Source organism: Dunckerocampus dactyliophorus, chromosome 1 (assembly GCF_027744805.1).
Source record: "Dunckerocampus dactyliophorus isolate RoL2022-P2 chromosome 1, RoL_Ddac_1.1, whole genome shotgun sequence".
Lineage (NCBI taxonomy): Eukaryota > Metazoa > Chordata > Actinopteri > Syngnathiformes > Syngnathidae > Dunckerocampus > Dunckerocampus dactyliophorus.
The window spans coordinates 50,176,595-50,197,191 of NC_072819.1; the positions used below are offsets into that span (position 1 = coordinate 50,176,595).

Consider the following 20,597-nt stretch of genomic DNA (forward strand, 5'->3'; position numbering starts at 1 on the left):
CTTTCTGTGACTGCATGTACAAACATCTCTTATTTTATAATAAAAATGCAAAATAAGTGAACAGTTACAAGATTAAAGTGTTTTTATTACACGTAAATGTCACAAATGAGCGTAAATGCAATGCAATTAAAAATGTTTATATATACCCAACTTATCAAAATTGCAAGAATCTACACTGTTGGATAGTAAGGAGGTTCTAAGAAGAGCTCCAGAATGCTAAAAGAAGAAATGGGAGTGAGACAAAAACATTTTTGAGTCAGCAATTTATTGCAAAGAAGCATTCAAATGAAATAGGCTGATCAAAAGTATCAGACCACAGCCTTTAAAAGACAAATTCTTGGAAAAAAATGTGGGTTCAGTGTCATGATCTCTTGATGGCAAAGGCAAAAAGGCAGGGCCTCTTGCTGCGGAGGTTGGATGCGTCATGAGCAAGACAGCCATGTGAAATTTCTCCAAAGATCCTGAAGGTTTTGGAAGAAAAAGGTCAAGTGGTAGACCCAAAACAATGTCACTGGCCCGCCGTCAAAACACGGGACGATCCTCGGCCCAAATGAAGGTAGTTGCTGGTGCCGAGTGCAGTCCAGTATCCATTAGACGGCATCTGCGAGAGAAGGCTTATAAGAACAAAAAAACGTATTCAAAGGCCTCGTCTCCTTCAAAATTGCCCGTTTGGAATTTGCACGAGAGCACCAAACATGGAACCTTGACGGTCCTGATGGCTTCCACCGTTACTGGCATGACAAGGAGATCCCACCTGAGATGTTTTCCCACAGTGGAGGGGGGCCGGCATCGTGATCTGGGGGGCTTTCTCCTTCAATGGAACAATGGCGCTTCAGGTTGTGCAGGGGCGTCAAACGGCAGCCGGCCATGTGGAGATGCTGCAGGGGGCATCCCTCCTGACTGAAGGCCCTCGTCCGTGTGGTAATGACGCTGCAGTCCACCACGCCCGCCTGACAAAGGACTTCTTCCAGAGAAATAACCTCCTGGAGTCTTGCAAGCGTTGGATTTCGCTGTATTTTATTGTTATTTTTTCTGAATATATGAAAATAAAATGGAGTCGCATTGAGTGTGGGGTAGAGAGGAATGACAGCTTGCCTTCCTCCAAAAGTGGGGGGGCGTATCAGAAAACGCTTGAGAGCACTGCTTGCAAAAAAAAACAAGTGGTTTTCACATGATGTGCCCTGACGCAATTTCCTGATTTTACTTCGCATCAAACCCTTAACATGTCTACTCACCGTAGTAAATTGATCAACTTGTGTTTTCAGACATTCGGTCTTAAATCCAACAATCTTTTGTCCAAAAATGCCGGGTGCAGGTCAAGTGACGTTTGACAGAAAACTCTGCATCAGTCCTGTCAGTTTTTCTGTTCGCTGCTCTTCAACTTCCTCATTTGCGTGCAAGCGCCTCTTCCTCTTTCGTTTACTGGTGTGGAAGTTCTTCGGCGTGACGCTTCAAACAGAGTTTGGTGTGTTGAACATCGACAGAGCAGGCGAACGTTAGTTTGCTTTCAGATTGAGAAAAGTGGCTGCCGAGTCCTCGTGTGCGGTGGGGAAACTTGTGCAAGACGGGTGAGTACAAGAACAAAAGTCATTTGCGTGTTCATATAGAACAAGCGGATCATGAGTGTGTCCCTGTCGTCCTTTTGCAGCCCTGGTGTGGCCATACATGAAATGGGTGTGACAACAATGAATGTAGTCTACACGATCGTGTGTGTTCGTGTGTGAAATGTCCGGAGACAACAGCACCCTGTCCTGGAGGAGCATGTCTCCCACCAGCCAATGGGGGATCCCAGATATGTCTCCCACAGCAACTGTGGGAAGGACAAGTATCTTCCCAGCAAAGATCATCAAAGTCTGTTTCCTCAGCAACAGTTTCAACCTTGGCAAGAACTTCAAACTGGTCCGCTGTGATGAAGGAATGACAGTCAGGGTATGTGTACAAATACAAATACAGTGTTTGCCCCCTTCCTGATTTCTTATTTTTATGCATGTTAAATGTTTCAGATCATCAATCTAATTTAAATACTACTCAATGGCAACACAACTGAACACAAAATGTACTTTTTAAATGAAATGTTTTATTATTAAGGGAGAAGCTACATGTCCCTGTGTGAAAAAGTGATTTCCCCCTAAAGCTAATAAGTGGTTGGCCCCCCCTTAGCAGCAACAACTGCAATCAAGTGTTTGTGATAACTTGCAATGAGTCTCTTCCAGTGCTGGGGAGGAATTTAGCAGAATTGTTGTCATTCAGCCACATTGGATGCTTTTCCTTTTTAAGGTCATGCCACAGCATCTCAATAGGATTCAGGTCAGGACTTGGACTAGACCACTCCAAAGTCTTCATCCATTCAGAGGTGGACTTGCTGGTGTGTTTTGGATCATTGTCCTGCTGCAGAACCCAAGTTGCTTTCAGCTTGAGGTCACCAACAGATGGCCGGACATTCTCCTTCAGCACAATTCATGCTTCCATTTATCACAGCAAGTCTTCCAGGTCCTGAAGACCATCACACTACCACCACCACATTTTACTGTTGCTATGATGTTCTTTTTCTGAAATCCGGTGTTACTTTTACGGCAGATGTAATGGGACACACACCTTCCAAAAAGTTTACCTTTTGACCCGTCAGACCACAGAGTATTTTCCCAAAGACCTTCAGGATCATCAAAATGTTTTCTGGCAAGTTTTCTTTTTGTTCAGCAGTGGTTTTGGACTTGGAACTCTGCCATGCAGGCCGTTTTTGCCCAGTGTCTTTCTTATGGTGGAGTCATGAACACTGACCTTAACTGAGGCAAGTGAGGCCTGCAGTTCTTTGGATGTTCTTGTGGGGTCTTTTGTGACCTCTTGGATGAGTTTTGGCTGCGATATGGGGGTCATTTTGGTCGGCCGGGCACTCCTGGGAAGGTTCGCTACTGTTCCATATTGCACACCAGTAAGTCCACCTCTGAATGGCTGAAGAAAAACAAAATGAAGACTTTGGAGTGGCTCAGTCAAAGGTTAGCTTCAGGGAGCAATCACTTTTCCACACAGCGCCATGTAGCTTTGGATTGTTTTTCTCCCTCAATAATAAAAAGTTAATTTAAAAACTGCATTTTGTGTTGAGTTGTGTTGTCATTGACTAATATTTACATTTGTTTGATGATCTGAAACATTTAAGTGTGATAAACAGGGGAAAAAAGACATCAGGACGCAAGCAAACATTGTATAAGGTTGTGATTGGCAAGAATGGTCCTGAGAATAAGCTTCTGTCTCAGGATGTCATCAGCATTGTCCTGTCTGGTGGCTGTGTGGGTCCAGACATAAAACACACCCTCTGTTATGGTCTCCTCCTCAAACACCTCAAGTCGTCTGAAGTACACTGGCTGCACCCCGACCTCACCATGTTGGAACTCACCCAGCGATATGAGCAGCAGCACCTGGAGGCTGAGTGGAGGTACGTTTGGAGTACACGTGCTTGAAATGAAGCATGGCTGACCGTGACTGTTACTTCTCCAGATATGACCTGAGGATCAGATACATTCCATCAGATTTCATGGAAAGATTCCAAGATGACAGAACCACCATGCTCTACTTTTACCAGCAGGTTGGCTGCGTTGCTTCTTGTTGCACACAACGCTGCACAATCTTGAAATAAAATCTTCACGCCTAAAACTGCTTGCAGATACGAAGTGACTACATGCTGAAGTTTGCCTCCAAAGTCAGTGATGGGATGGCTTTGCAGCTTGGTTGCCTGGAGATTAGGTAGTGCGCACACACACACACACACACACACACACACACACACGTCATTCGTGGTTTCTAAGAAAGCCTCAAATGCTTAAATGCTTACAGGAGATTCTACAAGGACATGAATCCAAATGGACTAGAGAAAAAATCCAACTTTGAGCTGTTAGAGTAAGTCATTGCCTCAAACACTCACCTGCTACATCATTAGGTACACCTGGACAAGCTAATAACTGTGAAAACATTATAAACTGGTTAGTATCTATGCATAAATTAGCATAGTTTCTCGTTTAGGGAATCATTAGGCAATAAAAGTGTTAATAATTGTCAGGGGTGTAACGGTACATGTATTCGTATTTAGGTATTTTTAGTATGGCGTTTTCAATTCGGTACAGTGGCGTACCAAATTCCCACGCGCTATGCATTAAAAGTGAAAGACAGGAAGTGTACAACCGCAGCAGAAGCCTGGTTGGCATTGCCAGTCCAGCCTGTTTCTGGCGAATGCTGGCCTCCGCCAAGGCTGCCCTTTGCCACCAATTCTCTTCATAATTTCCATGGACAGAATTTCTAGGTGCAGCCAAAGTGTCGAGGGAGTCCAGTTCCGGGGCCTTCTCTTCGGGGGCTCTCGTCTCTGTTATTTGCGGACGATGTGGTCCTGATGGCCTCATCGGGCTGTGACATTCAGCGTTTACCGAGGCGGTTTGCAGCTCCCTGTTTCACAGTTAATTATTTGTCACGGCTTATTAGGAGTCAAAAATGTCCATATTTAAGCAAATTTGACATGTTTTTGCCCGAAATTGGACATTTTCAAGCCTAAAAATGTCTGAATGAACTAAAATACAAATACAAAGCATTCAGAAGACATCCTCTTGTATTGTATTGTATTGTATTGTATGTACTTTATTTATCCCACAGCGGGGAAATTTACTTGTTACAGCAGCAAGACAAGTAAAGAGAACAGTGTAAAGAATGCATAGTGACTACAACATGGTTCAGGTGGTGCAGGTGTTGTAGAGCCTGACAGCGGTCGGTATGAAGGACCTGCGGAACCTCTCCTTCTTACACCGTGGGTGTAACAGTCTGGTGCTGAAGGAGCTGCTGAGGGAACCCACAGTGTCATGTAGCGGGTGAGAGGTGTTGTCCATGATGGATGTCAGCTTAGCCAACATCCTTCTCTCCCCCACTTCCTCCACGGAGTCCAGAGGACCGTCCAGGACAGAGCTAGCTCGCCTGATCAGTCTATTTATCCTGCTCCTGTCCCTGTACCAAATGAAACAAACCGTAGGCTAGGGTTATGTGTGTCGGTGGTGACAGGTTTTGGAGAAACAAGCGACTAGCTCTTGAAAAGAAGCCCAAAAAAACAGGGAACTACAGAGCTTGCAAGTGACTACAAAAAAACAAACCCAAAGTCGCCTATAATAAGCGGATCTGGCAACACTGATGTGTGTAAGTCTGTCTTATTTTCTTTTATTATATTGGGTAATACGAGTGCAAAGGTGACTATAGGGGTGTTATTTCATATCTAGAAGGCTCCAGTCATGTTAAAAACCATACTCAGAAGGTCGTAACAGGTTATTTCTGTGCTCTAACTGCAAAAATATTCACTTTATAAATCAGGAATCCTATGTTGCGGTACATTCACTTATCACTGTCAGGTCTGGAACCAGTTAACCAAGATAAACGAGGGACGACGGTACAGTACGACGGTATGTTTTTATATGGTCCTTGGCTTACCGGAGGCTCCATAGACTCAATATTACCATCCAGATGGTTCAAAGAGGCTTTCTTTCCTGCTAAATAGAAATACAATTCATTCATTATCAGTAAGATATATTATTAGATGTTAGACTGATGTGCTTTGTCACCCACAACACAAAGCAAAGATCCTTAGCTTATTGACTGACATTGGATTGCTTTTAGCATCTTTAATGCAGAAAATGCAGCAAAGCGCATCTTGTATGTGACCCTTGGTGGGAAAACATTCCTAAACACTCCAAGGTTCATTATGGTCTGACTTTCTTCCATTAGAAAGGACGTGGGACTGGACTTGTTCTTTCCAAAAGAGCTGATCAGCAGCATGAAGGTACAGACACCCGAGAGAACCATCATATGTTCTGCGATGCCCCCCGCTGTCATGCCTAATTTGTGGCTTCCCTCGCCTCAGCCCAAGCAGCTGCGTCGGCTGATCCGACAGACGTTCCAGGGCTACGGCACTCTGAACCAGGAGCAGTGCATGGCCAAGTTCTTTGGCACTCTGGCGCAGTGTTACAACTACACACAGGAGAGCTTTGCCTGCCTGCTGGTGGTGAGTCTGGATGGATGTTAAGCTTCTCAGGTCACATGATCCTTGAGGAGGTCCTTCAGGAGAGCGGACACCTCCTCTAAGGCTGGCCGAATACGAATGCTGCTATTTAAATTGGTGGATTGTTTTTGTGAAATGCTGTTTTGTTTGTTTCCCTCAAGGCAGAAACTGGTGATGTAGTTTTTCAGTTATGCTCGTGGCGAGCAAATACACAAACCTTCTCCATCACGCTTTGCACTTGGCAGCAGCGTAGTAGTGCTCACTTTTCACTGACACTGTTCAGAGTCATGAATTTTACAGTGTTTCATATTGGGAATGTAGTTTTCTTTAGCTAGAGCAGGGGTGTCCACATTTTTTTCCACCGAGGACCGCATACCGTTCTAAAAAAAAAAAAAATATCAAAGGAATTTCGGAATAAGGCTAAAAATGTGGTCACCAAATGTGGAGATGTTATTCAGAACGAGACCGGATCACTCCCCATTACTCCATGACCACTGAACAAAGCAACAACTTAGCAACAGCTCAGCTTCTACAACAACCACATGACCCGCAAACGGAAGTGAAACCCTCTCCCATCGCACTACCCCTTGATGGATGTCTTACCTCTATCGTGGGTCGCCACACACAATATATTTAAGGGTAGAGTAATGGTAGGGTTTGTGTTGTTATTAGTTATTAGTATCAACATCTCATCTTTTTCTCGTTACAATATGTCCAAACAAAGGCCGCATACTAAATATCTGAGGATACGGGGGCCACTTTTACGTTCCTTAAACCGAGCTATGTAGCTAAGCTAAGATGTTTTTTATATTTATAGAAAAAAACTTAAACTTAAACATATTATTAGTGTCAATGGACTTTTTTTAGCGTTTATTTTATTCTTGAAAATATTTCCATTTTCTTCTTGTACATTTTTTCTTTTTCAATATTATGTCATTATTCTCACAATACTTTGACTTTAATATCATAATATGATAGCTTTTACCATATCTAATTTTCCTAAAATTGCAACTATATTCTTTATAAAATTGCAAAAGATTTACATACCGTGAATTCCGGTAGCTGCTACTTTTGTCTTGAACTTTGAACACTGCGGCTTATATAGCGCTGCGGCTAATTCATAGCTACATTCTAATCTAGTGACATCTCCTTTACTTCAGAACTACTACTGATTGTTTAAATCCCGTGCCGCTCGCGAGTCAGTGAGGAAACGGCAGCTCTTCCTTTGGCAGGAGCCAATCACGGGCTATCAGTGCACTCACAACGAGCTTGTCGCCCCGGTGGAGATCGTAGGATGTCATTATATAAAACAGAATAACAACATAACAGTCTGACTCACGGTGTCATCTTCCAAAGAACACTTTACCAACACTAAATTCACCACACAGCAGCTTAATGCTCAAAAGGTGTACCTGACAAAAACACCATTATGCACCAATATGAGTTTATAATAAGAAAAAAACACAATATTTTAAATTAATATTTTCCCATAAGGCATTGCGTCTGAGCAAGGCATTCATTGGGGTGCTGCAATGATGTCAGCCTCAAACTTCGGACACCCCTGGGCTAGAGGAAGGCATGCAAAATACAACAAGTCTATCTTTGGTCGGCTGGATTTTGCCTCCAGTTCAAGCACAGCTTATGAGTTATCAGATGGTGTAATTGTACTTCATGTCATGTCAAACTTTACCACCAGTTCATGGTAGGAAACATCTCCCACCACAATGACCTATTTGTCTCAAAGCCTCACACGCATCACGTACATCTTTGCCACAATACGTGTGTTTGTGTGTGTTTCTCTCCAGCACGGTTGGAGCGTGACAATAGACCTCGTCATCGGCCCCGAAGGTATCAGTCAGCAAACGGACAACTCGACAGTAAGCTCACTTGCTCTGCAAACTGTTTTTCAGCTTTTAGATGACATCTTGGTGAAATAAAGACAATGTTTGATTCCCCAGCCCCTCCGTCTGGCCACGTTCTCCCAGGTGAGCAGCATCACCTGCTCGACAGAGAGCCACGGCCGAGCTCTGCTCAACGTTTATATCGTGGGAACCAAGCAGGTAACCGAGGGACTTAATACGTCCTGCATGGATTGTCTTCTAGTCTTTCTATAATTAAAAACATTACAAAAAAATACTCTATGTCAGGAGTGTCCAAAGTTTTTTTTATGGAGGATCGCATGTGGAAAAGTACAAGAATTGTGATATTCTTTTCCTTCTTTTAAGTTATTAGAATTACTACCGTCATTTCCGGTGTATAAGACGCACCAACTAAATTTAGAGAGAAAAACAGATTTGTACACGTATAGGCTTCACCGGACTATAAGCCGCACATGTCCACGTCATAAAGTGGCACAGTGTCCGTGAGGACCAGGTAGCAGTCGAGCTTGTCAACCCATCGGGAATCGCAGGAGGTCATGACTCACGGTGTCATCTTACGAAGAACGCTAAACTCATCATGCAGCAGCTTAACACTCAAAAAGTAGGTAAGAAATAAACAAAATAAGTACCAATACGAGTTTAGAATGAAAAAAAACAACAATTTTAACGGCTTGCCAGCAAAGCAGTTCATTGGCCGTGGCTGCCGAGGCGCTGCAGTGATTCAGCTGTCTCTGTCCACCACAGGGAAGCATGATTGGCTCCAGGTTTTCAGTTAATAAAAAAGCGTTATATGTATAAATTATTATTACAATTAATATGAGATTTTAGTATTAATTTAAAGAAGTACAGCAAAGAAATTTGCCAACTTGACCCCAGTGTTGGCTTACCTTCCTCTCGCTGATGCTTTGATTAATTAGTGGCAAGCAACACGATGACACGATAACAAAAGTCCTTGTTCATCATGAATCTGTTTTTACCTGAGCGATTTTCACCGTTTAAGGACTCATGTGCGGTTTGAAGTCTTCACGTTCGCCACACGTCGACAGCGAGCGCCTGTGCGGCTGCGCCGTCACGCCACGCCACCTGTTATGCTACGTCTGCGTGCACCCCTGAGAGCTAAAAATGCTCAAATCGAAATAAAGCCTTTCAAGACTTCACAGACCTCATAACATTTTGTACCTTTTTTGTTTTTGTGTGGCCCCAATCGCCATTCGGAACATTTTGATGATGACAACATCCCACAGGCCCATAAAAACAAGCGGAGGCCCGCAAATGGCCCCCAAGCCGGATTATGGGCACCCTTGCTTTAAGTGTTTTTATGTTCTTTCTTTCACTCCCTCCCTCCGATTCAACCCTACAGCCGCTCTCTGTGAGCACGGCCTCTCTGGCCGTAGCAGAAAACATGGCTGACCTCATTGACGGCTACTGCCGGCTGGAGGGCGTGTCCGAGGGCTCGCTGATTAGCAGACCTAGCAAAGGTATGCCTAAATTGGACAAGTCAGCCTATGTTACGGCAGCTGATGCATTTGCTAATATTCTTCATCATTTACTTTTACAGTGAGAATGAAGCTGCCTGACATTCCAAAACAGTGAGTTCATACTTTGTAAGACGTTCCTGAAACACGTCATGTCCAACCCTGACAATTATTGTAACACATGAGTACATTTGACTCATATTCTCAATTACTGTAGCTAGACGGCCCTGCGGTTCAATTCCTGGATGAGCCCCAATAAATATGTGACGGCGGGAAAGTCAGAGACAGAAAAAAACCCTCCCATGCCCAAAGTAAAGGTCCTGATGCGTAGTCCCGTCATCTCGCTGCTACCCCTAAATGAGAAAAAACACACAACTCAAACCCTAAACAAAACAAGCCCAAAAACAGGATCAACCGGTCACACCGGTGCAAACAAGACCCTAAAGGTTAATGAGAAAGGAACCCAGGCTGCCGCTCAGCGTCGTGCCCGCGGCCAGCGAGAACCAGCGGAATGGCCCTGGAGCGTGACGAGGACGTGGAAACGAGCCTGCAGCCTGCGGACGACGGCAGCACTAGCAGAGCGGGGAGTGGAGAGAGAGTAACGCTCACCTGCACACCTTTATATGCTCCGGAGAGGGCGGGGCCAATCAGGAGCTGTATTATGGTACATACAGTACAAGTGCATTGCAATATATTACATTTGATTTCAGGACTTCAGGCTAAGAGAGCAATTAAAGGCGCAGGCAGTTTTTGCAGTTCATTTGCTGATTAGAGCGCAAACCAGGGGCGTGGAAATCTGACTAAAAGTCTGCGTACGCCAGAAACCCAAAATGTGCGCACGGACGAAAATATTCAGACCTAAAAAAAAAGCGACGTACGCACACATTCACGCAATTTGCGCTTCACGTGCCGTCCAAATGTGCGTACGCAACACGCCCACGCCCTCTCCACGCCTCCAATTCGGCATAAATGCTCAAAGCAAACTGGCTCATGAATGCGGCATCCATATTTAATGACCCCTTGATCGCATTTCTCCCGATTCTTCTGAATCACGGCTACCGGGAAGCCAAAGACGAAGAAGCGGAGCTTCACCGAGACTCAGGTGGAAATCTTAGTTGGAGAGCTGGAGGCCCGTGAACACAGCAGTGGCATTGCACTGCAAAAAAAGGGCTGGACAAAACCTACTGTTGATACGGACATCCCGTACATCCTGGCAAGATGGAGTTCAAGAGTGTTTCTCACCCTCTTTATCAAAGTGCAGGCACTCGCAGCTTTCTTTGGCCCCATGGCCAAAAAAATGAGTGAGTCAGCAGTGCTTAGGGTGCCTGCTTTGTGCACTTGGTTTCAAGGAATGGACTAGTTTGTTACCAGCAATATTGAGACCGAGTACAAAAACCGGGGCCAAATCTTCCACGATTTCCGAAATTTTCCTCGAAAAACTGAATCGTCTGAATCCGGGGCGTACAAAAAAACAAAGTTTGGCAGTACTAATTCTGCTCGATGGAGAAAGAAGATTGCACTGTGCTTGTCTTTCTATGACGTGTCCGCCTAAGCAAGGCTGTTTCATCTCTTCCAGCGATGATTCCCCTCGACCCAGTAGAGGTTTGATGAACTCTAATACAAATCATGCAGACTAATAAACAAAAATACATCATGTCGCACATGGGAGCCTTTCGAACGTTTGCCTTTTTGTCCCGTCAGGTTCGGACATTTATGCTGAGATTCCTGAGAACACGCTGGAGCCGTGTAGTGAGTCCAACACTGAGAACGCTTGACCATCACAATGCTGCAAGATCCTTGAAAGGTTGTCCTGTCTTTTTGCTAGTCGACTCAGAGAAGCATAGGATCTCCCGAGCTGACGTCATGGTGGGCGGGATCCTGGGCGAGGGCTTCTTTGGAGAGGTTCACAATGGTGTTTACAAAAACCCGGTGAGTTGACCTGCATGTTAAAATATTGCAAAATGGCCTGCCCACGTAAGATGGAACGATCACGGTGACTGAGTGTTGTGTGTGAAGACAGGGGAAAGGATCCAAGTGGCCATAAAAACGTGCAAGGACTGCTCACCGGGCGTAAGGGAGAAATTTCTTAGTGAAGCTGGTGAGTTGCAATGTTGTTTTCGTGTGTGTTTTTGTTCTCCAGTGTACGGGACTCACCACCTTTGGATGAAGCGAATGAATAAATGACATGTTGTTTCAGACTTGATGAAAAATCTGGACCACCCTCACATTGTACGACTGATTGGCGTCATTGACGTCAACCCGATATGGATTGTCATGGAGCTCTATGAGCATGGAGAGGTGTGTATGGAGCTCTAGACACTGCTGTTGCTGAAATACACGGACCACGGTCAACCGCGTAGGCTGACTAGGGGCATCACGAGTTCACGAGACGAGACACGAGATTGGGTCTAGGAGAACGAGACGAGAGACAAGATTTTTTTACGTTACTTTTAGAAAAGTACAATGAAAAAAATATTACAAATATATGACAATAATTTGCAATCTTCAGCACACTGTGTGTATGCTAGTGGCCCCGCCTCCACCCACTGAGACAACGAGACTGTACGACTGACAAAAGTGCTCACTTCATTCAGGCCGTTGATGTATGGAGCAAAATGTGCCACGGTGCTGAAACCCTCTTCCTGCCTGTTTGGAGGCGAGAGACAAAGAAAACAGAAATGCCAAAATATCGAGGCCGGCAAAATGATCCAGTTCATTTTCATTTATTGTGTGATTAATTCATTCATTTATTTTCATTTATTTTTTATTGATCAAAAAAATGTTGTCACGGTTTAATCTCGCCAGATCTTGTGACACCCCAAATGTTGGCGCCGACTTACACGTCTACCTGACATATGGGTTCCACCGTATAGCACAACAATTCACAAATAACATGAGAACAAGGGATGTATTTACTGTATTTCACTTTCCCTACTGTTGTTGGATTCAAATTTCCAAAATTGTGGGTTCTTTAATAATTATTGGATTCGATCAGTAACTATTATTAGTAAACTACTGACTGAGTAACCCAATAATTGACCCGAGTGAGCCTTGGGTGTCTGTGTGTGCTGTCAGTTGGGGAAATATCTGATGGAGCAGAAGTACATCCTGACAACAGCGACCTTAAATCTGTACTGTCTACAAATCTGCAAAGCCTTGGCTTACCTGGAAGGCCTCAACATGGTGCATAGGTATGAGCAGATAACCTTGCACCTCGAGAAGTGGACTCTCCAACCTCATTGTCCAGTCTGCCGTGCTTGTGCAGAGACATCGCGGTGAGAAACATCCTGGTGGCATCTCCTGACTGCGTCAAGCTTGGTGACTTTGGTCTGTCTCGTTACATTGATGACCAAGAGTACTACAAAGGTACACACACACACACACGCACACACAAACAAGTCACCATCTCATCTCTTGAAATTCTCTCCTTGATCATGCAGCATCAGTTTCACGTTTGCCGATCAAATGGATGGCACCGGAATCCATCAACTTCCGACGGTTCACTGCTGCCAGCGACGTGTGGATGTTTGGTGAGAGACGCCCTCATGCTTTGTGTGACGACCTGTGTTTGGTTAGCCTAAATCTTACCAATAAACACAAAAGCTTATTTTTACACCCAGTGGTGACGTAGTTACACACGTACACGCTGTAATGCAGTGGTGTACTACCTGTCAGTACTCTCATTCATCCAAGTGACTGTGGTCTCAGGGCAGTGAATCGAGCGCAACTGGACTGTTCGGGTTGTCTCAGTTCATGCTCAAACACTAGATAGGACAGCTCTAGTTTGAGGGGATAGTGCAAGATCCAAAGTATTTATCCTGTAAAGTAGAGGCACGCCCAAATAAAAACGGTTTCACTCTCTTGTGGCACAAAACAACACTAGTTAAGCTACAATGGAGTGGGGCCTCTTCTCTAGTTTCAGGGGTTGGTGCAGGATCCAAAGTATCTATCCTCTAAAGCAGGGGTCACCAACGTTTCTCCTTGTGAGAGCTACTTTTACAAAATGAAAATGGGCAAGAGCTACTCATTTTTATAACATTTATTTTCAGAGCTTATTTTAAACCCAAACAAAGCGAATATGCTTGTTTTACCAGAACATGAACAAAATGCTGGTGTCCACAACTCACATGTTGTATTTCAGAATGCATTTCTTTCTACTGTTCTTTCATTATTAACTGAAAACCTGAATGAAAAGCAGGCTTGCGGCCACCTCATGTGGTCGTGGGGGCTACCTGGTGCCCACGGGCACCACGTTGGTGACCCCTGCTCTAAAGTAACAGCGCTACCAGATAATAGCGTTTTCACTCTGTTGTGGTGCAAAACGACAGTCGTTAAGATACAGTGGCGTGGGGCCTCTATTCTAGTTTGAGGGGTTGATGCAGGATCCAAAGTATTTATCCTCTAAAGTAGAGGCACACCCTAACAAGAACAGTTTCACTCTGTTATGGTGCAAAACGACAGTCGTTAAGCTACAATGGAGTGGGGCCTCTGCTTTAGTCTGCGGGGTTCATGCAGGATCAAAAGTATTTATCTTCTAAAGTAGAGGAAAGCCCAAATAAAAACGATTTCACTCTGTTGTGGTGCAAAACAACAGTCGTTAAGATACAATGGAGTGGGGCCTCTCTTCTAGTCTGAGGGGTTGATGCAGGATCCAAAGTATTTATCCTCTAAAGTAGAGGCACACCCTAACAAGAACAGTTTCACTCTGTTGTGGTGCAAAATGACAGTCGTTAAGCTACAATGGAGTGGGGCCTCTGCTTTAGTCTGCGGGGTTCATGCAGGATCCAAAATATTTGTCTTCTAAAGTAGAGGCAAGCCCAAATAAAAACGATTTCACTCTGTTGTGGTGAAAAACAGCAGTCATTAAGATACAGTGGAGTGGGGCCTCTCATGCAGGATCCAAAGTATTTATCCTCTAAAGTAGCGGCACACCCAAACAATAACCACTTCATGCTTTTTTGGGGCAAAACGGCAGTCGTTAAGATACAGTGGTGTGGGGCCTCTGCTAGGTTTGGGCATTGTTTGAATTTGAATGTTTTGATTCCGGTTCCTAACGATTCTCGATGCCGATGCTTTTAAGATACAGGGTCATAAAAGTCTGTATGGTTTAATGTTAGTCCCGGTTCCCATTGATGCTTGAGACTCAATGCCCAACCCCCGTCTGCTCGAGTCTGAAGTGTTGGTGCAGGACTCAGAGTTTTTATCCTCTAAAGCACAGTATTGTCCACCTACCTCCCACATACAATCCCTAAAATAATAAAAGAAGCAAAATGGTGGTGGGCGGGACACCTGGCGAGAAGAGAGGACAATCGGTGGACTGGGCGTATTCCAGACTAGGCACAAGAAGAAGAAGGGGAAGACAAAAACACAGATGGAGGGATGACCTGACATCGTATGCTCGGGCAGCCTGGACAAGGACGGCAGGGAACAGGTGATGGTGGCAGATACATGAGGAGGGCTACATCCGACAGTGGATGATGGAGCCGTGATTGATTGATGGATCCTGCACCATCACCTCAGACCAGACCTGTTGTATCGAGCCTTTGACCTGATGAACTTTCAGTGGATTTTGTCAGACTGCGGGTGTGGCTAGCCAACTCGACTCTGCTGTACTGTGTGTTTGATCAGGTGTGTGTGTGTGGGAGATCTTCTCCATGGGCCAGCAGCCCTTCCTCTGGCTGGAGAACCGGCAAGTGATCACCCAGCTAGAGTCCGGCGTCCGACTCCCCAAACCACTGCTGTGCCCGCCAGATGTTTACTCCCTGCTGACCCACTGCTGGGCCTACGAGCCACATGCCCGGCCCGGCTTTAGTCAGCTGGTCTGCTCCCTTAGGTAATCCTCTACCCACCCTGGACACACTGCTGTCAACTACTAAGCTTGAATTGTTTAGAAGATTGATGATGGACACTCACTGTAGTGTGGTGATAGGGACATTCACACAATGGAGCAGGCGGATGAACCAGAACGCATCTCATCCATCTCGCTACTTGACCTCGAGCACAACGAGCCGCCCCCAAAGGTACTCTCCAGCCACATGACGCCAAGATTACGTCCCTTGTAAACCTGCGATTCTCAAACAGTGGGGCGGGGGAAGGTGTTGGGGAGGGCGGGGGGGGGGGACTTTCATTATGAGTGTTCGTAATGTGCAATACCACTGGTTTCTTTTCCAATCCGATACTGAGCAATATTCAGGCTGGTATCGGCGATACTTTGTGTAAATACACCTAATGTGTCTGGTATATTTTTAAAAGTAGTGTACAGTATTTGCATTGTATGCTGAATGTTTTTTAAATGATTGTTGTTATTGCTGGTGATACTATCATTATTATTATTATACTCTATTACGACTTTATCTCAGAATATTACAACTTTTTTTTTGTAAATTCCCCACTTCATTCTCATAACATTACAACTTTATTCTCGTAAATTTACGACTTTATTCTTTAAATTTATGACTTTTTTCTTGTAAATTCACAACTTTATTCTCGTAGATTTACGACTACATTCTGATATTACAACTTTTTCTCTGAAATTTACGACTTTATTCTCATAATAACTTTTCCTGAAAATGTACTTCATTCTCGTAATATTACAACTTTTTTTCTCACAAATTTACAACTTTATGACGTAATATTACTACTTCATTCTTGTAATATTAAACAATTTTCTCTGAAATTTACAACCTTATTCTTATACATTTAAGACTTCTTTCTTGTAAATGTACAACTTTATTCTCAAAATCTCAGATTTTTTTTCCTCAGTGTGGCCCTAATACTCCGTCGCACATTTCAGAGCCTTTACTTTGAAAACTGAACATACAGAAATAAAGCATGTCAATTCTGACTTGCACAAGATCCACATCATTTCTCTGATATAAACATAAACGCATCAAAACAAATGCTCTGGTGAAATGCTAATTTACATTGGAAATCCCAAATAAGTGCTAGCGATTAGCATCAGCATTTACGTGGTGATTTGGAACATGAAATGTACATTCCACTGAAAGAAATAAACTCATCTTTCAAAGAGTGCTGTACATTTTCTGTCCTCTAGGGGGCGCACGACAGACACTTACTGTATTGAGAATGACTGCTTTTAACCAATAGCTCATCTCCTCTCTTCTGGTCTTCCACCAGCCTTCCAGGGTGGGCACCATCCGGCCATATGTCCCACGTGTGCAGGTCTGCTTCATGTGCATCCATATGCTGCAGTGCATTGTGTGCATCATGTCAAAAGCACCACGTTGTGTGTGTGTGTGTGTGTGTGCGTGTGTGCGTGTGTGTAGGGAAGGGACGAGCGAGAGCAAGTTGATGACACTTTACGAAGGCAAAGAAGAGAGATGCTGATAGACAGACAGTGGCTGGAGCAGGAGGAACGACAACTGGTGACACACACACACACACACACACACACACACACACAACATAGTGCTTTGGGCATGATGCACACAATGCACTGCAGCATTTTATTTCATCATGTGTTTGTCTTGCAGCATCCTGCTGTGCGACAGGCTTCAGCTACCAAGGTACAATATTTTTTTGACTGACGGCTCAAATATTTGGATTGGAAAAATGCTCAACATTTGGGAAAAAAAACAGTTTTCATAACGAATCAGAGAATATTCAGCGACACCCGCTTGTGTGTTTGTGCATCATTTGATTGTTCAAACAATTCAAGATGCTCTGCAAAAGCAATAAGCACTAACTTGACATGACTAATGTGACTTTTTTATTTTATTTGGAGCTTCCGGAAAAAAGTTTGGCTGACGGTGAGTTGCTGCGATATTGTTTGACTTCAAGTCCAACTTAACAAATGTTACAGAGAGAACGTGTGTGATTTCTTCTATTTGTGTTTTAGGTCCTCCAATAAAGCCCCCAGTGCCTCCTGACATCACACCGGTAAAAACAACATCTTCTCTCTGATTAGCCTAACGATAAAATAAGATTTGTAATCTTATACTTAAATCAGGGGTGTCCAAAATGCGGATGAGGGGCCATTTGTACCAAAAAATCCTGAAGGAGACTGTCCGGCCATCTGTTCGTAAAAATGTGTCACTGTGTCAATTTACAACTTTATTCTTGCAAATTTACGACTTTATCTTGTAGTATTACAACTTTCTTTCTCATAAATTTATTTCATTCTCATAAATTACAACTTTTTTTTCTCGTAAATTTACGACTTCATTCTCGTAAATGTGTCATTGTGTCCACTGACGACAGCTTGTCGCAAGCTAATCTCATCTATTCCAGCGTGTGTGATCGCTCACTTTGCAACCTCATTCGACTTTCTGGCATCTTTGTTTACACGTTTTGCCCGTCTCTCACCGCCTCTCTGGCGGCGGCCGGCTAGCGCTTTAGAATGTCAGAATATTGGCTTCACCTCTTTGTAGTTTTATAAGTGTTCTACTCAAACATGGCATGAGCACAGTGAGTAGAGCTTTGTGCTTTGTAAATAAAGTACAATTTAAATGTTGGCAGTCACGTAAAACACAAATAGCTCACCTCTCCTTTCTTTGTCAAAGCAGCTTTAATAGTGCTGCAAGTTGGATACACCTGTGCTAACATAACCCTGGACTCTGAATTTATACGGCATATACAGGACAGATTTACCACAAAAATATTGAAATTGTGATTTTGTTAATTGTGTTATTTTGATCTAAAAAAAAATCTACATTTTTGAACAATTCATTTCTCATGTATTTGTATTACTCTAAACGGGCATCAAAGTAAATCTGGGTCTGTGTCAAATAGTACAAAATGTACTTTTGTACTAGTCGCGTAGTACTATTCGGACGAAATAGGTCGGGTAACAAAAGGAGGCTCGACATTAAATGCCATTAAATGTTCTGCTGGTTGATGAAAAAAGTGAAATAAATACACCCAGTTAAATACAGTAAATAAGTTAATGAATGAATAAGTCTTAGGACTTATTTATGGCGGTAGGCTCCAGCCTACCGCCATAAAAAGTCATAAAAATTGCTATTTGTCAAGAAGTTGACGTGATTTTGTGGTGTACACTATGTCCCTCGATGGAAAACCTTTGGACAGCCCCAATTTAAACGTTTGAACTGTTGTGTTCCAGTTACGTCCCACAGCTGAGCTGGACCGATCAGGTGATCGGGTGTACTCGGGTGTCATGGCGATGGTCAGGGAGGTGGTTCAGCTTAAGAATGAAGTCAACACGCTTCCAGCCTCAGAGTATGCCACCGCTGTCAAAGTAAGCGTGTGCCGTTTGTGTGTGTTTTCACTCTGCCATCCACCACCTTCCACCCATGAGTCCATCTGTTTGCCGCCACCCAGGCAATTGGCGTCACTCTCAGAGGCCTGATTCAAAGCGTTGATGACGTCCTGCCTGTCCTGCACGACTCAGTTACCAGCGAGGTATGATCGCACGTCTGGGATACCACATGCCCAATTCACACTTACAGGTATGCTTTGGATTTTGCTGTCTCAGATTGTGGGCACAAAGAAGCTCCTGAACAAGGACTTAGGGGAGCTGATCAATAAGATGAGACTGGCCCAGCAGAACTCAGTGACGACACTGAAGGAGGAGTGCCAGAGACAGATGTTGGCTGCCGCACACACACTGGCACTGGACTCCAAGAACCTGCTGGACGCAGTGGACCAGGCCCGGGTCATGGCCACCTTGCCCACAGCGACGCAGGATGAGGACGGCCCAGGGGAGTGAGGAGGGATGGGTACCGTTATTTCTTATACACGGTGTCCCAAATGATATTTTTCCCTGATTTTTCCCTGTCATCAACCTTTTAGAGTCCATTTTTAATGTCCTTGAACAAACCTCCCAATGATAACAGTATTCTTTTTCAAAAATAAAAACTTCAAATGCACTGTTCCACATTATTATGCACAACCCGGTTTCAAAGCATTTCACTGCTTGTTAAGGAGCGAAAATGGTCATTTGTTGAATTTGCAGCATAAGGAGGTCAAGCAAATGCTATTTCAATCACTAACATTTGAATGTAACATACTTCACCACAACTGAAGTCACAGCGTCACAAATAGCTTTGGTTTTGTCGAGATACTCATCTGCCAGGGCGCGGAAGCGAAACTTAACATCCAAAATACCTTTTTCTTTGCCCATTTCTGCTCAATATTTGTTCCCGCTTCCTCAGACTACGGTGTGGGCCAACTTTGACAGCCCTAATAAAAATACATCAAGAACACAGTTGGACTCACACGGTGTACTAATGACATAACAAGATGTGCGCCATATTTTATGCTACCAGGGAAACAAATGCAAAATGCTGGCATAAACCAAAAAACACGCTAACCAAGGAATACATTAACCAAGGTTCCACTGTATAGGTTTTGTTGGGTTTTTTTGCTTTAATAAATCTTTCATTATTATATTAGTTGCATGGTCGTTGTTTGCTTGTTGATTTATTTAGAATTTGTTGTTTTGTGAATTGAAAAAAAAAGCAGTGTTATAAAGATAATGTGCAATTTTTTGTAAATTCATTGCAATAAAGTATTTTTAAAAAGAAAGAAAAAGCTTATGTCTTTTTTTCTTATAAATGTACAACTTTATTCTCAAAATCTCCGATTTTTTTTCCCAATGTGGCCCTAATACTCATTTCATAGTTTGAAACCCTTTAAGTTTAGAATAAATAAAATGGAGGCTCACTAGCTAACTAACAGAATCGGCAGCATAAAACTCTGATCGGCGAATCCCTAGAGAGATGTGCTCAGTCTTTCGGTTGAGCAGGGCAGTGATAGTAATCTGCCACTGAAACTGCTCTCCTGTCGGGAGATGATGCTGCGCGTTGGATGATGCTGGTTGTCCATGCTGGAAAGGAGCCTCCTCAGTGTCCTTTGCTCTGCCACAGATATCAGGTAGTCCAGTTCACTGCCAATGGCTTCCTCAGAGCCTGCCCTCCTCACCACTTTGTTCGGGCGTGTGGCGTCCTTCTTCTTGAGGTTGCTCCCCCAGTCCCACAAGCGGTCATTAACAGGTTTTCTATGCTCTAACCACAAAAATATTCCATTTAATAATTCTGAATCCTACTTTGTGGAAATTCACTTACCGCGGTTGGGTCTGGAATCCCAGGGTGTTGGGGTTAAGAAGCCAGTGTATAGCTTGCTAGTCTTTGTTTGAACTCGAATGAAACGACCCCTGGTGTTCACATCTTACTGTTTATGTGAATGTTTTCTCCCCTTGGAAGTCAGAAGGAATGCAATGTTGTCCTCGTAGCACATCTT

At 43.8% G+C, this 20,597-nt stretch overlaps 1 protein-coding gene across 3 annotated transcripts; it reads left to right on the forward strand.

The window, feature by feature from the left end:
• The first annotated feature begins 1,216 nt into the window (after positions 1-1,216).
• LOC129188471 (protein-tyrosine kinase 2-beta-like) lies at positions 1,217-19,811 on the forward strand. 3 transcript variants are annotated; one of them, XM_054789048.1, is made up of 30 exons: positions 1,217-1,568; positions 1,649-1,929; positions 3,252-3,430; positions 3,493-3,580; positions 3,659-3,738; positions 3,829-3,891; positions 5,749-5,803; positions 5,885-6,025; positions 7,828-7,899; positions 7,981-8,082; positions 9,263-9,380; positions 9,461-9,491; positions 10,954-10,979; positions 11,079-11,126; positions 11,203-11,306; positions 11,394-11,475; positions 11,575-11,675; positions 12,453-12,568; positions 12,625-12,743; positions 12,818-12,907; positions 15,006-15,210; positions 15,307-15,397; positions 16,515-16,559; positions 16,664-16,762; positions 16,871-16,903; positions 17,122-17,146; positions 17,236-17,276; positions 18,460-18,594; positions 18,678-18,758; positions 18,832-19,811. In XM_054789048.1, the coding sequence occupies exons 2-30, from the start codon at positions 1,726-1,728 to the stop codon at positions 19,063-19,065; spliced, it is 2,808 nt and encodes a 935-aa protein (XP_054645023.1). In that variant the 5' UTR covers positions 1,217-1,568; positions 1,649-1,725; the 3' UTR covers positions 19,066-19,811. The 3 variants fall into 3 exon arrangements, with proteins under 3 accessions (XP_054645023.1, XP_054645029.1, XP_054645037.1); XM_054789054.1 differs by having other exon boundaries at positions 12,643-12,743; XM_054789062.1 differs by lacking the exon at positions 16,871-16,903.
• Positions 19,812-20,597: the final 786 nt, after the last annotated feature.